Source organism: Cololabis saira, chromosome 10 (assembly GCF_033807715.1).
Source record: "Cololabis saira isolate AMF1-May2022 chromosome 10, fColSai1.1, whole genome shotgun sequence".
Classification (NCBI taxonomy): domain Eukaryota; kingdom Metazoa; phylum Chordata; class Actinopteri; order Beloniformes; family Belonidae; genus Cololabis; species Cololabis saira.
The window spans coordinates 40,714,675-40,738,549 of NC_084596.1; the positions used below are offsets into that span (position 1 = coordinate 40,714,675).

Genomic DNA, 23,875 nt, shown 5'->3' on the forward strand with positions numbered 1-23,875 from the left:
CTGATTAGTCAACGTTAAGGTGAGATGGGTAAACCGAGACGATAAATGATATCAAGACTTCCTTTGTAGCGTTAGGATAACCTTGCAAAAGACAGTCCCTCCACCGTGTCAACACCAGCTTGTGATCCTTTAGTGTCCTGCTCAACAGTGCTCCACTATGGATCGATCTGTTGACCTTCTCTGCAAACAACTCTACCCACGATGCCAGGGATGCCAAGCGTCAAGCATCACCTTATTATCCCTGCAGTAACAAATCTGCAGCATCATTCTGAGGGGATGTATGTTCACGTGTTTATTTTTACCAACAGCGGCGGAGGGACCGATCAGGATAGAGAGGAAGAGTATTAGGGCCAGGCAGGAGAAAAGATATTTGAGAGGGGAAGATTTTTTTTATTGTGCACAGAAAAAAGTCGAAATGTTGAGATTAATGTTGAAATACAATTTCAAGAATAAAGTCGAAATTTCGACTTTTTTCTCAACATTTCGACTTTATAATGAAAATGAAATGAAAAAATGAAAAAAATAATGAATAAAAAAAGATCTTCCTCCTAAAAATATTATTTTTATTTTTCTCCTGCATGGCCCTAAAACTCTTCCGTAGGATAGAGAGGAAATACAATTAAAGAAAAGGATAGAGCACCTGTACGAAAGCCTTCTTCACATGAGCAGGATGAATATGCAGGAAGTGAAGAACGTGATCTCAGAGGAGAAGCATCCAAGCAGACTCCTAACACAGAGAACACGGAGAACACGGAGAACCGAGACCCACCTGGGACCTCATTTATAAAAGAGTGTGTAGGATTCATACTAAAAGTGCACGTAAACTCAAAAGCCGAAAATGGCGGGCGCAAAAAAAAATCCGGATTTATAAAATCGTGTGCACACACACTTGCACGCAATGTTCTCTTTATAAATCACAGTCCAGCTGGAAGGCTGCGCAGCTGAATTCGGCTCATATCCCGCCCTCTACACGCCCACTTCATACCATAAATGTTCAATGCAAAGTAGTTCATGACTGTATTTGCATATGAATGAGCCTGCTGAGCATGCGCAGCGGCTTCTTGCAGCCTGTTTCTGCTGCGTTAGGATGAATGAGACGTGTCGAGCCACCGTGACACTAAATTTCACGGAGACTGAGATGGAGATGTTGTGGATGAGGTGGAGGACAGGAAAACCACATTATTTGGTGGTCACAGTAAAAGTAGAAAAAGTATATAAATAGTAGGCTATAAAATAAAGCGAGTGAGTGGCAGCACGTCGTTGCTGCGCTAAACGCCGTGAGTGCCACGGCGCAATTTCCACTGGGAACAGGGGGGACATGACCCCCCACTTTTCAAAATCATGTTTTTGTCCCCCCCACTTTTTACAGTTTAAAAACTAACGGTGGGCTCAGCCTGTAATTGCAAATCATCAGCTCAAGGCTGATTTATGGTTCCGCGTCACACCAACACAGAGCCTACGGCGTAGGCTCTGCGTCGTTTTAACGCAGAACCATAATTTAGGCAATTTAAGGTTTCACGTGCGTGCAAGACTCATTATATATAAAAAAAAATCTGAGTCCCTTTAGGGGCTCGGTAGAGCCGCAGGGCGTGTCCTGCACCGCGGCTGCATCAGCACCAGAGTCCTGACTGACGCTGTGCTTCAAACACAGAGGGACACGATCAACGCTATTATATTATAAGTCTGATATGTGATGACATTATTAAGAGTATGACATGAATCTGGCTTCATTTCACCACCTCACCGCCTGCGTCGCCAGTTCCCCATATCTTAAGTAAGTTCCTACGGGAGGGTCAGGGTTGGCGTAGAGATACGCAGATTTCTCGGTTAGTTTTTTCTTTTTAAATCCCAACCTTTGCGTAGAAGGTGGCTTGCGCATCTTTCAAGCCCTGTTTTGTGCGCAAGCAAGCTTTATAAAAGAGGCCCCTGCGCCTTCTCTCCCAGGTCTGCCGGTGGTGCTGCCAGACCAGACGGAGGCGGTTTTGGTGGGAGCAGCCGTCCTGGGTGCGTGTGCATCACGGGACTACGGAACCATACAGGTACGGTGGCACAAAAATGCACATTTGCTCAAAACCGTGCTGCATAAACAAGAGTTGTTGCTTGCATTCAGGAGAAGCTGCACGTTGAAGGTCCTGTTAACAGGCCTGAGCCCTAAGCAGCCCACCTGGATGCTGCTCGCTTCTCACCGCTGGGTAAAGGACGCATCTCTGTCCAGACTAGGGTTGCCAACCGCCCCTTGAAAAACGGAATCGTCCCGTATTTATAAACCAAATTACGCGTCCCGTATTGAGCTGAAAAGCGACACACTTTGTCCCGTATTACTGTGAGAGTCAAAAAATAGAATTAAAATGCCAATGGAAAATGGCATTGAACTGTTGAGTTCATAAGTTATTTTTTTCTGTTTTACTACAACTGTAGCTACAGTCATGGCCTTTGAGCAGAGGTGTCAAGTAACAAAGTACAAATACTTTGTTACCTTACTTAAGTAGAAATTTTGGTTATCTATACTTCACTGGAGTAATTATTTTTCAGACGACTTTTTACTTTTACTCCTTACATTTTCACGCAATTATCTGTACTTTTTACTCCTTACATTTTAAAAACAGCCTCGTTACTCTATTTCATTTCGGCCTTTAAATAAAAACTATCCAGTTAAATTGCTCCATCCGGATAGAGTGAATTTGGTTGTGGTTGGATGAGAAGTATAAACATAATACCATTCCGACACCCTATTGGTTTGTCTCTGAAACACATGTTAATGCTCAATAGTACACATATATGGTTCTTTAATATATTTACATTATACGAAGATGCATTAATTTTCAATGGCTTTTGTACTTAATGTCTTTTTTTCCCCCTTACATTACTTTTACTTTTATACTTTTAAGTAGTTTTGAAACCAGTACTTTTATACTTTTACTTGAGTAAAAAACTTGAGTTGATACTTCAACTTCTACAGGAGTATTTTGAAACTCTAGTATCTATACTTCTACCCAGACTTTTGACACCTCTGCCTTTGAGGCACAAATATGTTTACAAGTTTTCTACAGACTTTCTGTTTCAACTTTTGTTATTGCACTAAAAATGTGAACTATTACATAATGGATGTTCTGCTTCCTTTCTATTGTTTTGTATTCATTTATACAATTTTAAGTTAAGCAGGACAGGTTTCCGTTTTAAGAAAGATACTTATTTTATTCAGTTAATTTTGTTATTTTGTATTAAAGTGAATTGCTGGATAATAATTTGTTTTTTTTCATGTGTTTATGGCATTCAAAAATATGCATCTAATTCAATTCAGGTTCGAGTCAAATAGTTAAAAAAATCGTTTCACTCACAAAAAAAGGCGCTAAAAAATTCACCCCCCCAGGATGGGTGAAGACAACTGGGTTGGCCGATGAGGAGTCCCTTATTTATTTTTCAGGGAGTTGTCAACCCTAGTCCAGAGTCGCATCATGTTTTTAGGAGTCTCTTGTGTGTTTGCTACATTAAATCCAGTTGCGTTTTCTTTCTTTCATCTGTAAGTCCGAGACACCTCCGTGTGCCGGCGTAAAGCAGGACACATCCTCAAACCTCTGCCGGTGCCTCCATCTGCTGGGTGAAACCTGAACACGGAGCCGTCCGTTTGTGGTTCTGCCGCTTTCTGCGCTGCGTTTCAAGAATTCCGAGCTCACATTTGCCTTTTAAGCCAGACCTACTAAAAATAAGACTTATTCCGACCGTGCTGAACCTTCCCCTTGTTGTCAGCTATAAATACGGTGGACAGTTGTTGAGTCTGATCCTCTCGGCCGCACGCACGCAACCTCCTGGATTTTGTAGGTTTAGACAGCGGAGGCCCTGCCATGCATTAATCAGAAGCCCCTGTCACTTTAAAACGGCCCCGGGACGACGGCGTTGAGACTAAAGTAGGTCACTGCTGATGTGGAGCTGAACGTGTGTAACATAAATTATTCAGAGGTGTTTGTCTGTGTGTGGGATTTCTTTTTTCCCCCTGTAGGAAGCCATGGAGAAAATGGCCAAAGTAGGGGGGGTTGTGCAGCCTGACCATGAACTCCAGAGGTGAGGCAAAGATGCTCTCATAAACTCATGTTCATTAATATTTGACCTTCTATTGTTTGATTTTATTCAAAGGAGACGTGAATGTTAAAGTCAAAGCCTGAAAGCTTATATAAAGGGTTTGCATTGAAGTCACATTCCCACTGGACCAGCCCCCTTACTCACACTGAGTGGTAAAAACAGCTGCAACTAGTGGAGAAGACGGGATAACAGCTGATTATCAGCTTAAATTAAAGGCAGTTGGACTTGACAGTGACCCGTACAGTTACCCCAAGAACCAGTGGTCCATGGACATTAATATTTGGCCACAAATCCAGTTTCCTGATATTTATATGAACTTAATTTCTACACCGGGGAAATACGAGAAGAAAAGATTGAAGGAATACAAAAGTCTTGACGCTTGGTCCGACTTCAAGGCAGGATTTGTTGGTGAAATTAAAGTGATGAGGACACCGAACTTTATGATTTGACCATTTAACGTTAGCTACCCAAAAATCCAACATTACCTGATACAAAATGGGAACCGCAAATCCACGTTTCGGTGCCTGGAATCCAGTTGTTTCTGTGAATTGCAGCGATCCATTTGTCTCTCTTAAGCTTATTTTTCGACAGTTTGTAAAACGATAACTCTGATTTCTTGCTAAATCTATGAGTACAGTCGATCCCACAACAGCTCTTTCCTATGGAGCCAAATCAAGGCCAAAAGTTTTGCTAATTTGAAAATAAAATTTGAACCTGAAAATTCTTTTTTACAGTTTCAATGTTTTTTTTCAGTATCAGATCTTTTTTTTTCATTTTCAAATTTTTTTTTCAGTTTCGGACTTTTGGCCCCGATCTGGCCTACGTTTCCTGAAGGCAACATGAGTGAGGAACGTCCCCCGCCTTCTCTGTTATGCTGTCACTCATGATGCCACACCCCCCACGCCAGAAAACTGAAACTGAAATAAAAAGTTCTGAAACTGAAAAAAAAAAAGATTGAAACTGTAAAAAAGAATTTTCAGGATCATATTTTATTTTCAAATTAGCAAAACTTTTGGCCTTGATTTGGCTCCATATTTCCCATTTTAGATGTTTTCCAGTTGCTCAAACTGAAAGTTTACGCTGCCACTCAGTCTTTCTGACACTCAGTCTTTCTGCCACTCAGTCTTTCTGCCACTCAGTCTTTCTGCCACTCAGTCTTTCTGACACTCAGTCTTTCTGACACTCAGTCTTTCTGACGTAACCCGCTGTGAAGTCTCATCTGTGACGTCATTCCCTCTATTTGGGTGTCAGGATTGACTACCAATGACCTTTAGATAACATAACCCTGTCACTAAAACACATCCTCCAGTCAGCGGCTCAGATTTTCAGACATCAGGTTCTCCCCCATTTCAAATCTTGCTGCACTTGTTTCTTCTTGGAAGTGGGAAGCACAAAGCTGAAATGTAGATTTTTAAGCAATGCACACCTCAGATGAGAGGTGGCTCTGTTAAAACACTGACTCGGCCTCCTGTGGGCGGATGTGCCTGAAGACAGAGCAGTCGTTCTGTTTCTCTGTCCTACTTTCACCAAAACGTGTCCCTGACATTTCAAAAAAGCTTCAGAAAATCAGGTCAACGTGTGAAAAGAGGACGTAATACATCTCCCTAACTGAAATGAAGTTTTTTTAAGTGTTGTTGCAGTCGAGGTTAATTCTCATGTAAGTTATCACAGTGAAACCTGAAATGCAAACGATAGATGACATTTATTGGACTGTTTTCTGCGTTTTATTCCCTTCTTTAGCTTCTACGAAAGAAAGTACAAGGTGTTCCTGCAGCTGTTCTCCCATCAGAGGGAGTACGAGGCCCTCATGGAGCAGAGATGACGGCGCTGGAGATCCGAGACCGTAGAAGGGTGACAAGCTGCCCCCTGGGAAAAACCGTGCCAGACATCTCAACCCTGCAAAATAATCTACTTTTGTTATCATGTCAGCACCCCTTAAAGGAAACTGCCTCCTCAGTTGGGTTTCTGTCATGTGGTTTACAGATCTGGTTGATGGTTTTAGCTCAAACACACCAAGCATTTGGGTATAGATAAAGATCTTTGCCTCGTGCCGGCTCCTCTCGATTCACCGCTGCATTCGTGCCCAAAGCGTGAGGCGTTGACATCTGCCACGGTTGCATGCGTTGACTTCATGCCATTCGAAGTCACATCTCATCACCCTCTGCTGTCTTCTAAAAGCATCCCTAACGGGGACATGTGAACAGTCACTGCCGTGCAGCGGTAATATCCTGGAAACATGTTGACAAATGCTGACAAATCACTTTTAAAACGGATCCTTCTTCCGTTTGATGCGATCGACACCTCTGCTGTCCTTAGACTGTGCTGCCTGCGGCCGACAGAGAGGTCTAAGTTGATAAGCTCTTGGCGGATGCCTTTGAATGACCCTGGGGGGGAGTTTGGGGGAGCACAGAGTCCTGCATAGCTGAGTTAATACTGCAAACAGGCCACGCATAATGAAGATAAAAATAACAATCTCTTAGGAGACCCTGCAAAGCTGCTTCCTACGGAAGAGTATTAGGGCCAGGCAGGAGAAAAAATAAAAAAATTTCAGAGGGGAAATTTTTTTTTATTGTGCACTTCGAGAGAAAAGTCGAAATGTCGAGAATAATGTTGAAATACAATTTCAAGAATAAAGTTGAAATTTCGTGAATAAAGTCGAAATTTCGGGAATAAAGTTGAAATACATTTCGACTTTTTTCTCGACATTTCGACTTTTCTCTCGAAGTGCATAGTGAAAAAAAAGATCTCCCTCCTCTAAAATATTCTTTTTATTTTTCTCCTGCCTGGCCCTAATACTCATTATACTAATACTCACAACATTAATCTTGACATTTCGACTTTTTTCTCAAAGTGCACAATAAAAAAAATCTTCCCCTCTCAAATATTTTTGTCTCCTGCATGCATACTCTTCCATAGAATACTTAGGACCGTGTGACATTTCAGTTTTTATTTTTTAATAAATTTGATTTATTTAAATAAATAAATAAAAATGAAATAAATAAAAGTGAAATGAAATTTAAAATAAAAAAAGGCGAAATTTCGACTTTATTCAAAAAAGTCAATGTCGAGAAAAAAGTCGAAATGTTGAGAAAAAAGTCAAAATTTCGTGAATAAAGTTGAAATGTTGAGAAAAAAAGGCGAAATTTCAACTTTCTTCAAGAAATTTCGACTTTATTCTTGAAATTGTATTTCAACATTAATCTCAACTTTCAACTTTTTTCGCGAAATTGTACTTCAACATTGATCTTGACATTTTGACTTTTTTCTCGACATTTCGACTTTTTCCTCATAATAAAATAAAAAGTGCATAAAGTGCATAATGAAAAAAAAGATCTCCCTCCTCTAAAATATTATTTTTATTTTTCTCCTGCCTGGCCCTAATACTCATTATACTAATACTCACAAAATATTCTTGACATTTCAACTTTTTTCTCGACATTTTGACTTTTTTCTCGAAGTGCATAATGAAAGCAAACTCTTCTGTAGCATCCAGCAGTCAAGGAGATCCTGCGACATCATTTACTGGCCTTTACACCGACGACAGACTTCAGTTTCATTTCTGTGAGTACAGGTTGGTTCCAGTCCAGGCGTAAAAGCTTCAACGTGGCTCATCAGACGAACGAGTGAATCAACACGTAGCTTCTTACAAATCATGGGGCTTTTAAATTGTGAATGAAAAAGACATCCTCTCATAATGCTCATCTCTTAAATTAAATGTAATTAAATGATTAAAAGTAACCGTGGCAACAGTTGTTCAGGCTGTCTAGACATCCTGAAGTACTTTACATCTTGAAGCAGTTGAACTCGCCAACTTCTCTCATCCTCAAAATGGGATGTACCCATCATATTGTTTTCTTCCTTTTTAGTCAGTAAAAACAAGATCTTCATCAGTTGATGTTTTCTTTTCATAATTTTAACACTTTTTTTTTCAAATTGACGTGCTTGAAGTGAAGAAGCGAGCCGCCGATGGCGCTTGACCTCTGAATTGTTTGAGGTTTCATGCCGCTTGTAGTCTACATTCAGGATCCGGGCTGCAGATGAGGATTAACAGTTACGTTGCTCCGTCTCCCCTGAACTTCACATCCTCTGGCTTTCACTACACGTCTGAAGTGGGATTCACAGAGCTGTACTACTGATGGCAAAGCAGTCTTTTAGAGGAGGGAGCAGAGCGGAGCAGAGCGACCCTCCAACCAGCTCCAGTCAGAGCTGCAAACATGGACCTGTTGTTGTAATTAGGCCTGTGTTGAAAAAAATCTACTATCGATTCTCATATTAATTCCTAAAAATCAATTTGTATGACTAAAGGTCAATTTTTCTTTCATCATTACATTACAACTTTAGGTATTTTTTGTTTAAAAAAGGTTTTGTTGGACACGAGAATAACTGGTGCCATGTTTTTGAGTTTAAATATGTTGAAAGGTATGAAAACATTTACGTTTGCAGTTATAATTGCATAAATTGTCTATATTTCATTACTTTGTATACTGTCTTGGGGTTACATTTGTATAAAATGCTAAAAACCAAATTCTCAAAAATTTTAAACCAAAAGAGGAAAATGGAAAAAATAAAAGCGATTTCATTCGTCTCTGTTTCCTCCCTGGATCTGTTTGGTAATTCTGACCCACGATGTTTCCTAAAGCAGTTCTATCAGCATTCTGGGAGCTAATTGGTCCTTACAGCATCATTAGCTGCTAATACTTGCTGTTTAATCTCAATATAATACTAGTAGTAATATGTTGCAGAACTACAGTCATATAATTCATGCAACAGCTCAAAAAACAGTTTTAATAACACTAACCCAAATCAATATCGGAATCTAATCAAATCTTGATAATCGATTCTGAATCTTAAGAATCGGAATCGAATCGATTCTTGACATTTGAATCGATCCCCAGCCCTGGTTGTAAAATCAGCAACTTATTTTACAGGCGTCAAATTGAGACTTCAAGAAATAGCTTTTTAAAAGAGGCCATAATGGGTTTTATTTGAGAAAGTTGGATGAAAGTCATTGCAACAGCTTTGTTTCCTCTCTCTCCATGAATACCATCATAAAGAGGAAATGAGTGAGCAGTAAATAATGTATTATTTATACCCCTGCTAAACAAAGGAAACACCACAGATAAGATGTTCCTTAATCCCATCTGAGCTCTGCATCTCTCCAAACGGTGCTGAAGCTGCTGTAGCATGAGGTTTTTACATGAGAACAATCCTCCATGTACTGTATAGCACATGGAGGATTTTAATCCTGTGTGTGTTGTGTAAAATGATAATAATCCTCTGATTATAGTGGCTAGTAGGTTCAGGCTAATGTAACATCAGACTGCATCACTTTTCTTTCATTGTGCCATTATTTATTTAACGAAGATGAATTAAAAAATACCGAATACTCACATTATTCAGCAGGTTTAAATCCACTTTTCGCAGCAATAACATGAAGCAGTTGTGTCCCTCATGACTTTTATCAGCCTTTCACATCGTTGTGGAGTTTTGTCCTATTCTTCTCTTCTTCGAGACTTTACTTGAGGTTTTCGTGCTCTAAACCTTTTTTTTCCACATTTCATTTCCTGCTGCATGACCCAATTTAGACCAAACTACACCTGTCAGACAGAGGATCCCACATTTGAGCTCATGATCAGCTGATTTACTGCACATTCTCCAGGACGTGTGGCCGCAGAAAACAACCCCAGTCATCACTCTGCCACTGCCGTGCCTTCATATCAATCAGGGGTGCAGATCCGATGTCAGGATTGGGGGGGACACCCATGTGATTTTAATTTTTAATTTTTTACCAATATGCAACTCATACCATGCCATAAATTGGTAAAGGCTCGCCAAAAAATACTGCACAGGGAATCATTTATTGTGCTTACGTTTCTTGTTTATTTGTCCTAAACAGCCAACAGTGTGTGTCACTGCTTACTTAACTGTTATAGTCGTAAATCATAATTTTAAGGGTTTTGGGCATGTAGTGTCTACTCATCTCAAATTCTTCTCACCATCTTCCTTCTATCCTATGGGACTACTTTATGCACGATCAATGGATATATGGATGAAATATGGAGCCCTAAACAAGTTGTTTAAACTAACTGATCATGTTTTAACACAGTTATGGTGGTAAACGGTTCTAAAAAAAAAAAAAGGACCCATTGCTAAGAGCACAATAAACACAGCACAAGTTGACCCAACATCAAATTTATTTACATAAATGTCCATGTTCGTTTTCATCTGTCATTTTCCAGGACTCCCTGGAAGAAGAGATCCTGTATCTTAATAGACGTAGTAATAAAATGGAGTAGCAATACTTTTATTCTGTACACCTCAAAACGCACCGTGGATGTATTATTTTTTTTGAAATATTTAATAAATATTCTACATATTCAACCTTTAAGTCTGAAAATACATTTGTTCAATTTTTAATAATGTAGGGTATTTTTATTGGGGGGGGCAATTCATGTTTTTCAGAAATTGGGGGGGACATGTCCCCCCCGTCCCCCCCGGGATCTGCACCCACGATATCAATGATACTTCGTATCAATGATATGATGTGGTTTCTCTTCAGTAGGGCTGTGCGATTAATCGATTTTAAATCTAAATCGGATTTATTAATCAACACGATGTTAAAAAAAGGAAAATCGGAAAATTTTCCTTTTTTGCAGCTGGCTGCATTACAGGCTGCTCTCGTCTAGTCATCTTTGTTTGGTCAAGAAAATTGTAAATGTTGTCACTTTACTAAACTCAAGGAGGATTTACAGTATCTTTCAATTGCACTTCATTCCCAATAGGGAAATTTGTTTGCTATTTTACTTTAAAAATAAAGATAAAATATTTTAAACAATTTATTCCATTGTCTTTGGTAGTTTTACCAAAAAAATCGAAAATCGGGTTTTCAGAGAAAAAAATCTGGATTTTATTTTTGTCCAAAATCGCCCAGCCCTACTCTTCAGGGGTTAATGGAGTATTATTGAATGAAACTCTTCCAGCTGTGCTGTCCTGAATTTTATATTTGATTTGATGTACATAGGCAACTGTCTTGAATAGCTTCCACTTGTGCAAAGTTTTCATGTTGAATCTGTAAATAATGGCACAGAGAAAAAACAGGTACTGCGATATCTAGTTATACATCAACCTCGCTGAGGTTGTTCTTGCTTAGTATTAAGACTTTGCTATGACTGCTGGGTCTTTACACCTCAAAAGGGGGTGTTAACTCCTGCAGGGCTGCAGGATCTCATCTCCACGTGTGCAGGGAAACGAGCCGCCCTCTGGGCCTCGGGACCGACCAGCATCTTCAGCGGTTCAGTCCAGACACGAGTGTTGGGCATCAGCATCGGTGCAGTCCTCCGGCTCTTGATGCTGGGGGGTGTAGCGGAGGTATTTCCTGCCGGAGGGCAGGTCTTTGGTGTAGACCCCGGCTGGGAACAGAGAGGCGGCCTCCTCCTCGGACAGAGCTGGGGGAACCATCACGCACTCTCCAGGCTGGAGGAGAGACAAAAAAGCAATGAGGCAAACTTCTGTTTCTCCTGTTGAGATGACCGGGACCGACCGACCGAGGTCATTCGTAAAAGCCTGACATGTAAATGTAAATGTAAATATACTTTATTTATATACAGGACTTTCTCAGAAAATAGAATATTGTGATTTTCTGTAGTGCAATTAAAAAAACAAAAATGTCATACATTCTGGATTCATTACAAATCAATTGAAATATTGCAAGCCTTTTATCATTTTAATATTGCTGATCATGGTTTACAGTTTAAGAAAACTCAAATATCCTATCTCAAAAATTTTTGAATATTCTGGGAATCCTAATCTTAAACTGTAAGCCATAATAAGCAATATTAAAATAATAAAAGGCTTGCAATATTTCAGTTGATTTGTAATGAATCCAGAATTTATGACATTTTTTTTAAATTGTATTACAGAAAATAAAGAACTTTATCACAATATTCTAATTTTCTGAGACAGTCCTGTAGCCCTTTACAGCCACCTCTAGGTGAGCCAAAGTGCTTTACAGAATAAAACATACAGAAATACAACATACATACAATCATAAGACAGAGCAAAAAAACAACAAAAAAAATAGAATAAAAAAAGAATAAAAAGTGTCACCACACTACTGGGTATTAAAAGTCATTTTAAATAAATAGGTTTTAAGCCTTGATTTAATAAGGCCCAGATCAGAGATAGTGGTGTATAGTAACAAAGTAGATCCGTTCGTTACATTACTTAAGTAGTTTTTTTTTTTTTTATCAGGACTTTTGCTTTTACTTCACTACATTTAAAAGTTAAAAAATATACTTTTACTTCATTACTTTGACATTTGCCACCTCGTTACTCGTTACAATTTAAAATAATCAAAGAATTATATTTTGAAAGAAAGACAGTTTATTTTTGGTGTTGTATTCTACACCACATTTCATTCACCTGAAAGTGAAATAAAAAAAACAAGGGAAGGATAATTTTTGGTTGTGTTGCTTCTTTTCATGCGTACTATAAAATACTTGTACTTTTACTTTTGATACTTGAGTATATTTTTTCACAAGATACTTGACTTGACTTTTTTCTCGACATTTCGACTTTTTTCCTCAACATTTAGATTTTTTCTTGACATTTCGACTTTTTTCTTAACATTTTGACTTTTCTCGACATTTCAGATTTTTTTCAAGATTGTACATCAACATTAATCTTGACATTTCGACTTTTGTCTCGAAATCTTTACTTTTTTCTCAACATTTCGACTTTTTCTCGAAATTTTGACTTTTTTCTCCACATTTTGACTTTTCTTGACATTTCGACTTTTCTCGACATTTCAACTTTTTTCTCAAGATTGTACATCAACATTAATCTCGACATTTCGACTTTTTTCTCGAAATTTCAACTTTTTTCTCGACACTTCGACTTTTTTCTTGAAGTGCATAATGAAAAAAAAAAAAAATATATAAAGGAATATATAGATACATGTAGCATGTGTTGTCTTCATTCTAAGGCTTATACAAGACTTTTCATTTTTTGCGGCTCCAGACATATTTGTTTTTTGTGTTTTTGGTCCAATACGGCTCTTTCAAACTTTTTGGTTTGCCGACCCCTGCAATAGTCTAATCTCCAGCTGATTAGAGCGGGAACAGCTCAGGTCATGGCGATTTGAAAAAGATTTCATTGTGGCTATGAGGCGTACCTTCCAGTCGACAGGCGTGGCCACTCGTCTGGTGGCCGTGAGCTGCAGGGAGTCCACCACTCGCAGGATCTCATCGAAGTTACGCCCCGTGCTGGCCGGGTACAGCAGGGACAGCTTCAGCCTTTTATCTGGGCCGATGATAAACACCTACAGAGGAAGGAGAGGGACAAAAAGGAGCACTTTACATGGTGCTGAGGACTGCTCGTGAAAACAATAAAGTTCTGTGTAATTTAGATGTGTTGACCTGACTCTTCCCTACGGAAGAGTATTAGGAGCAGGCAGGAGAAAAAATATTTGAGAGGGGAAGATTTTTTTTATTGTGCACGTCGAGAAAAAAGTCGAAATGTCGAGATTAATGTTGAAATACAATTTTAAGAATAAAGTCGAAATTTCTTGAATAAAGTTGAAATTTCGCCTTTTTTTCAACATTTCAACTTTATTCACGAAATTTGGACTTTTTTCTCAACATTTCGACTTTTTTCTCGAAATTGACTTTTTTGAATAAAGTCGAAATTTCGCCTTTTTTTATTTTAAATTTCATTTCACTTTTATTTATTTCATTTTTATTTATTTATTTATATAAATCAAATTTATTAAAAAATAAAAACAAAAATCTCAACCGGTCCTAAGTATTTTACAGAAGAGTATTAGGGCCATGCAGGAGAAAAAATATTTGAGAGGGGAAGATTTTTTTTATTGTGCGCTTTGAGAAAAAAGTCGAAATGTTGAAATACAATTTCAAGAATAAAGTTGAAATTTCAACATTAATCTCGACATTTCGACTTTTTTCTCAACATTTCAACTTTTTTCTCAACATTTCGACTTTTTTCTCGACATTTCGACTTTTTTCTCGAAGTGCATAATGAAAAAAAAAATCTTCCTCCTCCAAAATATTATTTTTATTTTTATCCTGCCTGGCCCTAATACTCTTCTGTACTTCCCAGTTCAGGACAAGTTTAAAGGAGGAGCTGCAGTTAAAGCATTCTGCTACCTGACAGCTATTGCCAGAGTGCAGGCAGGCTGTTGAACGCTTGCACGGCCTGCAGGATCAGCTGCTGTCATTACCTGTTGTCACTGAGACCAGCAGATCTCAGCTAAAACTGCTGAAAAACTGCACAGTTGAGCAGCACAATCGTTGACTAAGACCAGGAAGAACGTTCATGTTACACAGACTTTAAAGGGGGCCTATAATGGCATTTAATGTATATTTTAAACAGGCCTTGAATGTCTTTAAAACAAGCTTTTGATAGTTTTTTCTACATAAATTAGAAATTCAGCCTCTGGGCCACGTCTTTATCTTTACCGTTTTTAACCTCGTTATCTATGCAGGATTCTGAGTGGGCGGGGCTATGATAATGAGGCTCTGTGCTGATTGGCTGCCTGAATGACGCGATACACCGCTACGAAAAAATGGCGGAAGCTCCGGCCGGCGGAGTTAAGCCTGAATTATGGTTCTGCATTAAATCGATGCAGACCCTACGCCATAGGGTACAGCGTAGAACCATAATTCAGCCTTTACACCGTGTCCTAACTGCATGCGATGCGAGCGAGCGTAAGCGACAAAATCAATTCCATTGCTTTATTTTCCATTGGACTGTCCTAACTGGACGCAGCGACGCAGCGTTTTGAGCTGAACATTTGTTGGACGCCCTGCTTCTATTTTCTTCCTGTCTCTCGCGTTGAAAGCCGGTTGAAAGCGCTGTAGGAAACAGTCATGGATGAGAAACGGCTGATTCAGTTAGTTGAGATGAGAAGTTATCTCTATGATTCCTCCTCATTTCACTACAAAAACCTCAATAAAGTGGCAGCTGCTGGAGGGAGATGGACAGAGAGCGTCTGATGTCACGCAGTGCGACGTGATAGTCGGACGCTCGCATGCAGTTATGACACGTGTTTAGTTGTGGGCGTGGTTTGTATTTTGGTTACGTAACGAAAATGCGCTGAATCTGAACGGCTCGTAGATCCACATCACACTGGACGGCTCATCTGGGCGGCTGTACAGACACTGCAGAATTTGGTTGCTTTCCTCCTTCTCTGAGTTGGCAGGCTGAGGGGAGACCACTTTATATATGTTAAAGCAAGAAAAAACATGTTTTTCATAATAGGTCCCCTTTAAAGTCTGCATTGGTCTGCATATTAAGGTTTTCTTTTTGTTCTTTACTCTTAAACTGGTTGAAAAAAGTAACAATCAAAACCATGTCCTCTTCTCATGACAACACGTCTGCGTTGATGTCAAGGATGAACTCTGGACCTACCGTTTTTCACCTGCATGGCTTTTAACTGATTTTTGTGATTACGTTTGTAATTATTTTCAGCCATTTTTCGCTTCTTGAAACTTGCATCCAGGCCAGCTGACAGTCTTGCCGGGGCGGCGGACAAAATAATCTAAGATGGCCCCCCTGCGCCCGGATCTCTCCTTCTCCCTCTTCCTGTCCTCTTCCTCTGCTCTTCAGGTTTTTATACAAGCTAATGGACGTTAACATTAGAGCTAGCCAGTTAGGTTAAGTTACAAGGTTGGTAAACGTTGGCTGCGCTGTTTCTTACCTTGCTCTACGCTGACTTTATTAATTCCAGCTTCATCGTCACCCCCTTTTTAAAATATTTGTGTAGAGAATCTCTGAGGCCTCTATTTTCTTCTTCTCTTCTTCTCTTTTCTCTTCTTTTCTGAGCACCGGACTTGTGCTGATCGGACATTTAGACCATTCTAACGGTTGAATTAAATGATAACATCAAATTTTGATCAGCGGCCAAACCATTTTTGTGTTGGGGGTTCTTCACCACAAGGACAATTAGGAAGAAAACAAATAACAAGCTTTTATGTAACTCAAATGCTACATATTTGTTCCACAAATAGGCATATTTTGAAACATTTTGAAAAATGATTCCATACTCTAATGAGAATTAAAAAAATAAATAAATAATGAGGGCCCAGTTCTGGGCCCCCCCCTCTACCCTGGGCCCGGTACAACAGACCCGTTTGTCCCCCCCTATCGGCGGGCGTGCTTGCATCTATTTGAGCGTACTTGGAGTCGAGTCCTAAACGGAAACGCATTTCCTTTGTTAAGCAGGTTATTTCTGTGACTGACTGGCCACCGGGACGCCCCGCGTCTGGCCCAGTGACAGCTGGGATCAGCTCCAGCCCTCCCCTGACCCTGGAGACGGTTGAAGGGGATGTGGAACATGAATGAAACGCTGCTTTATTATCGCTATATTAGTTTATAGTATTTATTTGGATCACCATTAGCTACAGCAAAACCGCAGCTATTCTTCCTGGGGTCCGACACATAATACACAGTACATTACAAAAAAAAATGAAAAGCAAACCTAAAGAGATAAAAAAGAAAGGAAAAACAGAAAATAAAGAAAAAATAAAAAGTCATTCCGTTTAACATTTAGATATACTGTAAATAAAAACAATACATGTTCATACATTTTATAACATCAACAAATTCAAACAATGAATAGTTATCATAGTTTGCACCAATAACCATTTTTAATAAATATTCATTTATTTATATTATATATATACATACATATATATATATATATATATATATATATATATATATATATATATATATATATATATATATATATATATATATATATATATATATATATATATATATATATATATATATATATATATATATATATGTACACATACCTATTTACTATCTACATACAGTTGGCTCAAGAGTTTAATTTATTTGTGTGTATCCCATAAATGAGATGTAGCTTTAAACGTATTTTATCTTGTTTATTTGAATAACTTCATTACAAATCTGTTTTTTTTTTCACGGTTCTGCTGGACTGATGTTTTTTCACCACCAGATTCCTGAACAGCTTCTATCTGCTGAATAAGACCTAGTTCTGGTGGAAGACTGGACTGAACTTGTCTCTTGCTAATAGAGATTTTGATATTATACACACAGGCCCAAGACTATTTATTATTTTTCTATCTTTTTATTCCACATACTGTTTTTATGTAGATTATTCATGCACTATGCACTTTGTTTGTATGTATCTCTATCTTTTTAACTGCAATGATGAACCTGCACAGACAAGATTTTTACCCATGTTACTCAGTAATATGATGTGACAATAAAGATTGATTGAATGATTTTTCATTTTCAGTCTGTATATGACTTTGTGCTACATTTAGTTGCATGAAAAGTGCTATGCAAGTAATGTTATTTATTTTATTTAAAAAAACATTGAAAAGCAGGATGATTTCTTTATATCAAATTAATGAGTGGTGATGCTTGCTATGTTGAGTTGGGTATTTATTTAATTAGTGATTTGATTAGTTTTTTTAAGGATGAAGGTAACATGTACCTTTATTTTTAATTTTTTTTTATTTCTTGAGGAATTTTTGTTATCCCCATGGAGGCAATTTGTTTTACTGTCAGTCTTTTCTCTTACTTCTTGCTTTCATCTCATTACTTTAATTAATCTTTTTGAGGGTAGGCAAATAATAAGCTTTGCTTCAGCCTACACCTTTCTCGATCTAGATCAGGGGTCGGCAACCCAAAATGTTGAAATTGACATATTGGACCAAAAACACAAAAAACAAATATGTCTGGAGCCGCAAACAATGAAAATTCTTGTATCAGCCTTAGAATGAAGGCAACACATGCTGCATGTAGCTATATTAGTTATTATTGGGGGAAGAGTTTTTTTTTCATTATGCACTTCGAGAAAAAAATCAAAATGTTGAGAAAAAAGTCTAAATGTCGAGGAAATAGTCAAACTTTCATGAAAAAAGTCGAAATTAATGTTGAAGTACAATCTCGAGAAAAAAGTCGAAATGTTGAGAAAAAAGTCAAAATTTAGAGAAAAGTTGAAATGCCGAGCAAAAAGTTGATATATCGAGAAAAAAGTTGAAATTTCAAGATTAATGTTGAAGTACAATCTTGAGAAAAAAGTCGAAATGTTGAGAAAAAAGTCCAAATGTCGAGAAAAAAGCCCAAATTTCGAGAAAAAAGTCCAAATGTCGAGATTAAAAAGGAAAGGAAAAAGGAAGAATAAAAGAGAAAAAAAGGAAAAAAAGAAAAGAGGAAAATAAGAAAAAAAGAAGAAAAAAGAAATAAAAAGAGAAAAAAAGTAGAAAAAAAAGAAATAAAAAAGAAAAAAAGAAAAAAAAAGGAAAAAAAAGAAGAAAAAAAGGAAAAAAAAAGGTCAAACATTTTTGAAAAAGCTCCAGGAGCCACTAGGGCGGTGCTAAAGAGCCTCTGGAGCCGCGGGTTGCCGACCCCTGGTCTAGATGGTATTTGTATATTGGACATTTTTTATAATGTTTTCTTTGAACAGTGTATTCGTTTTCTTGTTGTCATTTTTATTCTTTTTTTTTATGATGTCAAGACAGAAATAAACTAAACTAAACTGAAATGTCTGATTGCGTGTGTGTGTGTGTGTGTGTGTGTGTGTGTGTGTGTGTGTGTGTGTGTGTGTGTGTGAGAAAGAGAGAGAGACTAACACAGCGGGCAGTGAGTGGCATTCCGTCCTTGTCCCGCTCATCCGGGTCCAGCATGCCGAGGGCGACTGCCAGCTCCCGTCTGCTGTCCGCGATGATGGGGAAGGGCAGCGAGCAGCAGCCCGACTCCTCACAGTTGTAGGCCAGGATGTCCTGGTCACACAGGAGGAGAAACAAGGCCTCGGTAAGCTGTCTTAAGCTGCAGCCACCATGACATACATACCTATGAGGTACATTTATTTTTATCCTTAACCTGGCTAAAGTTGGCCTCCGTACAACAATAAACGTCTTCAGTGCATTGTGTGGATTGGTTAGATTGCTGCCCCCCTGACCTGACCTGACCTGGACCTGGACAAGTGCGAGAGGATGGATGCTTGATGGTTTTACAATCAGAACAATACGTCACCTGCCAGAGGTTTTAATGATCGACCCGTTGAGCCATATGGGGTAAAGTTTGAAGTTGTGAAACAATAGCTTGCATACTAAAGCGTCTCAAACAGGAAGGAAGATTTGCTCAAGTTTCCTCAAAGTTAAATTAGAACAGCTGCAAGCCGCAATCATCAAGGAGATCTGCAGCGGAAACAAATGATGGTGGAGGTCATTTTACTGAGTTTGACATCAGGAAAAGCTTAACGAAGCTGAAGTTCAAACTTGTACAGCAGAAAGTATCACCCCAAAAGCCTTTAAGACTCAGGTCTTTATCCGTCTGGTCTGTATCTTTAAAATAGTTTGATACATCACAATATATTTAAGATATTAAATTTTGATGGGTTTTCTTTTTTTCTCTCTCTCTCTTTTTAGCACCACTGTCATATTTTTTTTATTTGAATCAAAAAAGAATACGACTATCTGTGTTTGACGACAGCTATTTTGTGTTATTTTATAACTTAGTTGTAGTTTTGTTTTTTGTTTGTTTGTTGTTTTTTAATTACATTTATTGGAAAGTGTTTTTTATATTGCGTCATTTTTAATTGTTTTTTTTTTTAATTATTACATTAATTTAAATTTGATTTCTTAGGAAAAAGGGACGGATATAATAAGCTTAATCTTCTTTCTGTTCCCTTTCATTCAAGGAAAGAGATTTGTTGTAATTATATTGAACTGTTTAGTTTTTCTTTTAATGAATGAAATAAAGGATAAAGAAAGAAAGAAAGAAAAAAGAGAAATATTATTGCAAGTGCTGTTTAGAGACGATCCACAGCGATCGTAGGAAGTCCTTTGGAGGAATTTGTTTTCTTTCACCTGTTTATGAAAAATAAGGAGAAGGAGGACGTTAAGTTTTAGTTTCACCCGTAAATCTCAGAAGATGAGGAAATAAATGATACACTGTACCATTTTTCCGAGGAAACGGCGCCCCCTACTGGCGAATGTGTGTTAGATTTTGCACCCTTTGCACAGAGCGTTATGAACAAGTGCATGAAGTTTTCTTTCAGGTTTGTGAATATTAGTCCTTTCGTTATCTGAAAGCGATTTTCAAAAGTCCTGCAATAGCAGCCTTGTATAAGAATAACACATTTCAGACATGTATCTCCACAGATGATCATATATCGGCAGGTGTGTGTTGTGGCCCTTCATGTAATCATTAGCATTAAATGTGGAGCACCTTCACCAGTACCAATGGGCAGTACTGAGCTTTGTTAGCTTTGGATAATTACAACACAAGACACAGGCAAAAGAGTAACACATTTGATCGGTACGAACTTTGAGATTGATCATCTCATTAAGATTTCTTTAAAATATTTTGATGAAAATCACTTGAAATACCTCAGACTCGTATTTTACTTTCACTTTTAGTTTTGTAAAAATGACAGGAAAAATTTAAGTGAAGAAATTCAGAGCCCTATTAGTTCTTAAGATAACAGCCAACACATAAATGAACTTGTAATGGTGACGCCTGGATCGTAGATAGGATTAGTTTTGTTTATGATATTTTTGATTAAGTTTATTTTGGTACTTAACCATGCTTTTATTTTGAAGGTACTGGGTAGCTGAAGGGCACCTGGGAGGGCAGATGGCTGTTACCAGGGCAAGAGAGGGCCATTGTTCTTTGTTTGATCATTTGCCAGTGCAATTAAACCTAAAAAAACTTTATTTTTTGCCTGGACAATGGACTTTGTTATATCCTGCGTAAATTCACTCCTAAGTGTCTCAGTGGCCGTTTGATTTGATTCAGTTTATTATAGTTTGATACTTTTGAGTTGTTTTTTTTGCTTTTTTATATAAAATAAAAACCCCTCTGCCCTCCCAGGTGCCTGCCTCACCTGTCTGCCAACCCCTAAATGCGCAAACCACAAAATAGCCACTACAATGTACTGTATATGCTGGGTTTTTATCTCCAAGACATAAAAAAGAGAATCATAATGAAATGATTCTACAAGCTTTATTGCTTGAGACCTCTGATGAGGAAAAATTAAAAAGCAAACCCTTAAAATCCACATTAGGCTGATAGCTATCATGCATTTGCAGCCTCTGGTGCAGGTGGAGCTCTGAAAACCCCGACCCCTGCTGACTAAACCTCCCGGCTGCGTGACAGCACCTTGCTCCAGCCGTGGTGGTCCTCCAGGGTGTCCAGGGACAGGGCGATCAGCTTCACACCGCGCTCGCTGAACTTGCTGCAGAGTCTGGTGGCTCGACCCAGCTCGGTGGTGCACACCGGTGTGTAGTCTCTGGGGTGGGAGAACAGGATCCCCCATCTGCACAGGGGGCCAGAAGATTTAACTCCACGTTACTCGCTTTCCTCTCATCACCCTGCAGGTGCTTTCATCATCATCGCCATCAGGACTATCTATAATATAAACTATTAACATAAAATGATTCAAATTGTTAGTAAAGAAAAATCTCCTGAATGAATATATATATATATATATATATATATATATATATATATATATATATATATATATATATATATATATATATATATATATATATATATTTATATATATATATATATATATATATATATTTATATATATATATATATATATATTTATATATATATATATATATATATATATATATATATATATATATATATATATAATATCAATAAATACATATTTATTAAAAATGGTTATTGGTGCAAACTATAACTATAGACATGGTTTGAATTTGTTGATGTTATAAAAGGTAAGAGTATTGATTTTATTTATATCTAAATGTTAAACGGAAATACTTTTTAGTTTTTTCTTTATTTTCTGTTTTTCTTTTCTTTTTTATATTCTACCTCTTTAGGTTTGCTTTTAATTTTTTGTTGTAATGTACTGTATATTATGTGTGGGCCCCCAGGAAGAATAGCTGCAGTTTTGCTGTAGCTAATGGGGATCCAAATAAAACTATAAACTATAAACTATAAAGTACATTTAAACAATGACATGCATAACAACAATAAAACAAGGTACAAGATAACATGAAAGATTTATACAAAACTATCCCTTTAAGATAAAAACCACATACATGTAACATGGATGTCAAATTAAACTTCTTTAAAAGCCAGTGAACAGAATCCCTGAACTGCAGGATCTAAAGTGGTGATGATGCACTCTGTTGCACAATGAATGAATGAATATGGCTTTCTTTTAAAACCATCAATATACATACCAACATGTATATGGATAAAAACCATATACAAGTAACATGGATGTCAAATTAAACTTTGTTAAAAGCCAGTGAAAAGAAGTGGGTTTTCAGAGTCGCGGAACTGCAGAATCCAAAGTAGAACAGTAAGTTCGATTGTGTGTGATTACAGTATATGCTCTGTCTGGTTGCACAATAAATTAATTAATATCTTCCTGTGACAACACAGTCACAGGAACTACAGCAACTGAACAGCTTGAGGTTTTGACAGTCGCAGCCTACTTCTGCTTTTAATGTGAATATACTTCTAATATCCAAGAGATTGAGAGTGAACTTTTAACCGTGCATGCTGCATGTTAATAACATAATAGCATGTTAATAACACACCAGCACAAGTCTCTTAAAGGAAGATGGAAACAGTTCTGGTGTTTTTAATGCCTTTGATCACAACCTAGCCTCACTTTTAGCAAAAAGCAGAAAAGCATTTATATAGAACCACCTCATGTCCACCTATGAAGCACAGTGGTGGAGGGGTCATGGTTCAGAAATGTTTGCAGGACCTAAGCATCAAGCACGAAGTCAAAGGACCCACACACTGGACAGCCATCACATCCACTGAATTATATCTGCCCCTAGCAGACAATCTGTTTAAACTCATCAGGATTGAGTGCCAAAGTTTCAATGAACCGACAAAGTTAATTTCTTTAGATAATTTGAACTGAGATGATTTAAAGCAGAAGTCCTTTTACAGGAACTGCAAACACACTTCTTCACACCTCCTCCCACGCATGTCAAATCATTCTCAATCCACAAACATGCATATGTACTCACGAATCACCGAGAAACTCGTGCAGTTTGATTTTCCCAACAGTGGTCTCTGCCTCGAAGTTAGGAATCACGTCTCCGAGTAAAAGTCCCGGCATCATGTGAAGCGTGGAGGCGATGGCGCGCCCTGCAACTGCGGTGGTGACTGGTGACAGATGACCGTGTGAATGTGGAGGCGGAAATCCTTAAACTGCCACCTCTAAGTCGGCAGTTCAAGCATCACTGTGAACCGCAGAGGAGACGGCGCATTAAACACGTCCACGAAGAGTGATGCATCCAGGATGCGTAAAGGCGCACAGCCGGCACGCGTTTTCAAAAGGCTCCACAACACACGGACTGATCCAGCAATGTTTTTATGTAATTTATTAGAGCAGTTTATTATAAAATAATTAATTAATTCCTGTCAGAGAGTTGTATAACTTTGCGCAGTAGCCGCTATTTAGTCACGTGACAGAAGTAGTCCAGGTCTAAACTCACTTCAGCCCCCGTGGATCCAGTGGCGCCACCAGGGGGAGGGCCACTGGTGGCCATGCCCCCCCTACAAATTTGCTGCCCCCCCCCACTGGTCTCAAGAAACAAAATAAAACAAACACTTGCCGCATTTGGACCAAATCATTTGGTCCAAATGCATATCAGTCTGCGTTTCTGTATTTCTGAGCCTAATAATAAAATAAATAAATAAGAAGAAAAAAATATTAATAAAATAAAATAATATATATATATACTGTATATATATATTATTAAAATAA

At 38.1% G+C, this 23,875-nt stretch overlaps 2 protein-coding genes across 3 annotated transcripts in view; one reads left to right on the plus strand and one right to left on the minus strand.

The window, feature by feature from the left end:
• Window positions 1-6,033, plus strand: part of fggy (FGGY carbohydrate kinase domain containing) — a 53,458-nt gene extending 47,425 nt beyond the window's left edge. For both annotated transcript variants that reach the window (XM_061732915.1, XM_061732914.1), the window contains exons 14-16: window positions 1,945-2,039; window positions 3,998-4,059; window positions 5,818-6,033. In XM_061732915.1, coding sequence (XP_061588899.1) covers window positions 1,945-2,039; window positions 3,998-4,059; window positions 5,818-5,899 — 239 coding nt within the window. In that variant the 3' untranslated portion in view covers window positions 5,900-6,033. The remainder of the gene's footprint in view (window positions 1-1,944; window positions 2,040-3,997; window positions 4,060-5,817) is intronic.
• Window positions 6,034-9,054: 3,021 nt separating this feature from the next.
• On the minus strand, window positions 9,055-23,461 carry LOC133453065 (peroxiredoxin-6-like). Its single transcript, XM_061732916.1, has 5 exons — window positions 23,133-23,461; window positions 21,262-21,418; window positions 18,729-18,878; window positions 13,250-13,396; window positions 9,055-11,550 (listed from the first exon to the last, which is right to left on the minus strand). Exons 1-5 carry the CDS (start codon window positions 23,225-23,227, stop codon window positions 11,371-11,373), a joined length of 729 nt encoding a protein of 242 aa, XP_061588900.1. The 5' UTR covers window positions 23,228-23,461; the 3' UTR covers window positions 9,055-11,370.
• Between the last annotated feature and the right edge of the window lie 414 nt (window positions 23,462-23,875).